Source organism: Penaeus vannamei, unplaced genomic scaffold, assembly GCF_042767895.1.
Source record: "Penaeus vannamei isolate JL-2024 unplaced genomic scaffold, ASM4276789v1 unanchor178, whole genome shotgun sequence".
NCBI lineage: Eukaryota > Metazoa > Arthropoda > Malacostraca > Decapoda > Penaeidae > Penaeus > Penaeus vannamei.
The window spans coordinates 55,001-60,160 of record NW_027213182.1 but is presented as its reverse complement, the minus strand read 5'-3'; the positions used below and the strand labels follow the sequence as shown (position 1 = coordinate 60,160).

Below are 5,160 nucleotides of genomic sequence, written 5' to 3'. Positions count from 1 at the left end.
AGAAAAGAGAGAGAGAGAGAAAGAGAAAAAGAGTAAGAAATAAATAGATAGAGAGGGAGAGAATAAGAAAAATCAGAACAAAAATACCTCAGGCAAAATATAATGATAAGCCAAGTATTAATTAACCCCCTTCCCCCCTTCCTCCCCTCCCTTCCTTTCACCCTTCCCTTCCTTTCACCCTTTTTATCCGTGATTTTTTTTCCATTTAATCTTAATTACACACGGGATTTCAGTGTCCATTTTATTAGCCTTGCAAAAAAAAAAAAGAAAAAAAAAATATATATATATATTATGATGATTACATTTCCCTATTGCTCTTTGCAAATATTGGCGTATGAGCGAATTTTTATGTGTTTTTTTGTTTGTTATTATACAAGCATCAACCTCATTACTGCACACACACACTGCACACACAGATACACACACATTGTTTAAAATATAGGTTTATTATTTGCAAAGCTACTGAGTAGCAATGTGCTCTGAGGCAGATACCCTTCGAGTGACATTTACGGCTCAACATAATGATATATATATATATATATATATATACATATATATATATATATATATATATATATATATATATATATATATATATATATATAAAGAGAGAGAGAGAGAGAGAGAGAGAGAGAGAGAGAGAGAGAGCCAAAACGAGAGAGAGAGAGAGAGAGAGAGAGAGAGGAGAGAGAGCCAAAACGAGAGAGAGAGAGAGAGAGAGAGAGAGAGAGAGAGAGAGAGAAGAGAGAGAGAGAGAGAGAGAGAGAGAGAGAGAGAGAGAGAGCCAAAACGAGAGAGGGCAGAGAGACAGAGAGAGAGAGAGAGAGAGAGAGAGAGAGAGAGAGAGAGAGAGAGAGAGAGAGAGAGAGAGAGAGGGGGAGAGAGAGAGAGAGAGAGAGAGAGAGAGAGAGAGACAGAGAGAAGAGAGAGAGAGAGACAGGGAGAGAGAGAGAAAAAACGAGAGAGAGAGAGAGAGAGAAAGAGAAAGAGAGAAAGAGAAAGAGAGAAAGAGAGAGAGAGAGAGAGAGAGAGAAAGAAAGAGAAAGAAAGAGAAAGAGAAAGAGAACAGAGAGAGAGAGAGAAAGAGAAAGAGAGAGAAAAAGAGAGATGAGAAAGGAGAGAGAGAGAAGAGAGAGAGAGAGAGAGAGAGAGAGAGAGAGAGAGAGAGAGAGAGAAAGCGAGAAAGAGAGACAGGCAGAGAGAGAGAAAGAGAGAGAGAGGCGCCAAAAATTCGCCAGACTCCCGTATCCCTGATCGGCCTTCGCAATGTGAGCCAAAACCTCTGCAACGATAAGCTCTGTTGCATTCTTTAACCGCTGCGATAACTGTACTCTTTTTTTTTGTTTTCTTTTCTAATTCTCTGGAACCTTGAGGCCCTTGTGACGTCATACGAATTTTATTGTCTTTTCTTATACGTTTAATTTCGCTTAATTGCCTGGGGTTAGTTAAGACGCCATTGTTATCAATTAACGACTTTTTTTCTTTTTTTTATTATGTAACCTGCTCTCTTTCTGTCTTTCTCTTCCTCTCCCTTTACCATCCTCACCTTTCCCTTCAGTTTATTAGTCTCCTTCTATTCCCTTTTCTCCTTACCTTCTACTGCTCCTTCCCTTCCCTTTCTCCTTACTTTCAGTTTCCCAGTCCCCCCCCCCCCTCCTTCCCCTTCCCCTTCTTCTGTCCTTTCTTTTCTCATACTCTCTCTCTCTCTTCAGTTCCTCAGTCCCCCTCCTCCCCCTCCTACCCTTTCCCCTTCCCTTCCCTTCCTATTTCGCAATATTCATGACTGCAATAACAAACACAACAGCAAAATGATAAAGATAACGATTGATAATAACGATAATAATAATAATAACAGACGGGGCAAAAGAAATGATGATGATAAAGTTGAGGGTGGGAAAGATGATAATAATAAAATAACAATCATAGCAACAAAATGATAAAGATAACGATTGATAATAACGATAATGATGATAACAGACGGGGCAAAAGAAATGATGATGATAAAGTTGAGGATGGGAAAGATGATACCAATAATAATGATAATAATTATGAGAAGGATAAAAATACAAATTAACAATGATGAAATGTTACACCATGATTCATGTCAGCATTCATTTTATTTAACAAACAAGGAATTACTACAAAATACTAATATAAAGTGAAAAAAAAAAATTTAACGGAAACATTTATTTAGAAGAAATCGATGGTTTAGAATTACAAGTTTATAATTCTGATATTAAGTTTTGGAAGATCTGTTGTCGGACATTGGCCATCCCCAAGCTGTGCCATTTACACCTGCCTTGTGCCTTACTAATGCTGATGCTAATATTAATAAGAGTGAGGATTATATCGATAATGAGAGGAATAATAATGAACAAGGTACTTTAAAAATAGCACCGATTCAATTTAGCCACTGGTATGGTTTGTTATTGTGAGTAAAAGATGAAAATCGTGTTTTCCTTCTGGTAAGTTTAATAATATCGAGTAATGTATACAAACAATTGTGTATCTAGACGCATCTGGTATCCCAAGTGCTCCGTCATTGGCTAGATGGCGATGACGTCATTTAGCTCCGCCCCCTTTTCACTCTCGTCAATCTGTGTGTTATCTTATGGTAGTGTTTTCTTCAATACATTTTCTCTGAAAATGGTTCAGTAATCAGAATAGTATAATATGGAAAACGAAACAAAGAAAATCCGCTTCGTATTAGCAATAAATCATAGCACAGAGGCGGGGCTAAGCTCGGAAGTTGCCAACTAGGCTACTTGTCTTGTAATTTACCATGATAATAAGAAAATGATTACAACAACAGTTAAGCTAATATTAATAATCACACAACGATAATAATAATAGCAACAATAATAAAAATACAAACAATAGCAAAAATACAAAAAGTAACAAATTATAGAAATTGAAAAATATTAACACTAATAAAGAAAACAATGACAATAACAAAAAAATAGTGATAAAAAACAACAACAACACGAACAATGATACTAAGCCACATACTAACAATACCAAGAACAGCCATCCTTATAGCAAGACATCCTGCGCCTTCAGAACTCCTTGCCACAGTTGCTGCATCTTATCCTCCTCACGAGATAACAGCAGAGGAGTCCGAGAGGGAATTCTTGCTGGATAAGACCCGCCTGGTGGGGAGGAGAGTGGGGGGGGGAGAGAGGGGGAGATAAGGGTAGTGGTTAAGGTCAGGGAGAGGGGGTGATGGGGTGTATGGAAGTATATTTGTGTGTGGGTGGGTAGGTGAGTGGGTGGGTGGAAGGATGGATGGATGGGTGGGTGGGTGAGTTTGTGGATGGGTGGGTGGGTGGATGAATGGATGGAGAGATAGATGGAAAAAGACAAATAGGTAGATAGATAAATATATAAATAGATGGATAGATATAGATAGATAGATAGATAGATAGACAGAAATATAGATAGATAGGCAGATAGATAGACAGAAATATAGATAGATAGGTAGACAGATAGACAGATAGTCAGCTATTTAGCTAACTAATCAACTAGATAGGTATATAAACATAAATAAGTATATGCATATCATCATATACATATATGTTTGTGTATCAAATGGTTATATAAGCATAAACACACAAAAAAATCGTAATTGCATCAGCAGTATTCTCAACATGATATACCATCACTTCTTTCCAACATCAACATGAAAGGCAGGACAAATACCTTGCAAATTGGGCATGTTGCAGAGGCCAAGACGACGGGGCTGGCTGTTGTATATTGCATTGCCGTTGCCTCGTATTGCACGCCGGAGGAGCAAGGTGCAAGTTGGGTTTTAATGTCATGTGCTGGTTGTATGGCTTCTGTGCTGACGGGGAAAGGCACTGGAAGGGGGGGGGGGGGTAAGGGTTATATACTGTGTGGTTGTGTGGGTTTGTTTGTCTGGTTGTGTGTGTGTTGTGTGTGGGGAGGAGGTGGGAGGTGAGTGGTGTGTGTGTGTGGGGTGGGGTGGGGGTGTATGTGTGTGAGATTTTTTTACAGTAATTTTATGGACTACATATTTATTTTAAGCTTCAAAGTCCCTATAGGAAGCTGTTTAATTATTTGTATTGTTATATTATCTCCATGTCTATTTCCATGATATATCCATGTATTTAGACTAATAAATATCTATCTATCTATCTATCTATCTACTCATTCTATGGACTACATATTTATTTTAAGCTTCAAAGTCCCTATAGGAAGCTGTTTAATTATTTGTATTGTTATATTATCTCCATGTCTATTTCCATGATATATCCATGTACATTTGTGATCAATAAATATCTATCTATCTATCTATCTATCTACCTATCTATCTGTGTGGGTGTGGGTGTTGGGGGGTATGTGTGTGTGTGTTTGTGTGAATTTGTTTTTTTATTTGTTTGTATGTCTATTTGTTTATTTGTCTGTATGTGTTATGTTTTTGTGTGGGGAGGGTGGATGTACGCGTGTTTGTGTATGTATATGTGTATGTTTGTGCGCGTGTGTTCATATGCATGTGTATGGGTGTATGTCAATGTATAGAAACAACTTATAAAGCCAATAAACCATATATACCACTGCATAATCCATATAACAAAAAACAAAAAAACACACGAAAAACAAACAAACAATCTCTCTGAATCCCTTACCGACATCTTGGGCTCCAGGTCTGGCGTCTGAAGGAAACCGCGGAGGCATCGCAGGAGGAGACAAGACGCTGGAAGGAGGAAGGAGGAGGCGAGGTCTTCTCTGAAGGAAAGTCTCTGTTGGAGAGGGGTTATAGGGATCGCTATTTGTCTCTCACGCGCACATGTGTATGTGTGTGTGTGTGTTGTATATATATGTGGACACATTCGCACGCACACACTAACTCACACGCACGCACAGACGCCCATACACACACACACACACACACACATACAAACACATACAAACACGCACATATATATATATATATATATATATATATATATATATATATATATATATATATATATATATATATGTATATATGTATATATATATATATATATATATATATATATATATATATATATATATGTATGTATATATATACATATATACATATATATATATGTGTATATAATATATATATATATATATATATATATATATATATATATACATATATATATATATACA

General features: G+C 36.9%; 1 protein-coding gene across 1 annotated transcript in view; it reads right to left on the bottom strand.

The window, feature by feature from the left end:
• Window positions 1-2,449: 2,449 nt before the first annotated feature.
• Window positions 2,450-5,160, bottom strand: part of LOC113806191 (membrane protein BRI3) — a 6,327-nt gene continuing 3,616 nt past the window's right edge. The window contains exons 2-5 of the mRNA XM_027357316.2: window positions 4,647-4,714; window positions 3,700-3,857; window positions 3,014-3,149; window positions 2,450-2,640 (exon numbers count right to left, since the gene is read on the bottom strand). Of these exons, the coding sequence (XP_027213117.1) occupies window positions 3,057-3,149; window positions 3,700-3,857; window positions 4,647-4,695 (300 nt within the window). The 5' untranslated portion in view covers window positions 4,696-4,714 and the 3' untranslated portion in view covers window positions 2,450-2,640; window positions 3,014-3,056. The remainder of the gene's footprint in view (window positions 2,641-3,013; window positions 3,150-3,699; window positions 3,858-4,646; window positions 4,715-5,160) is intronic.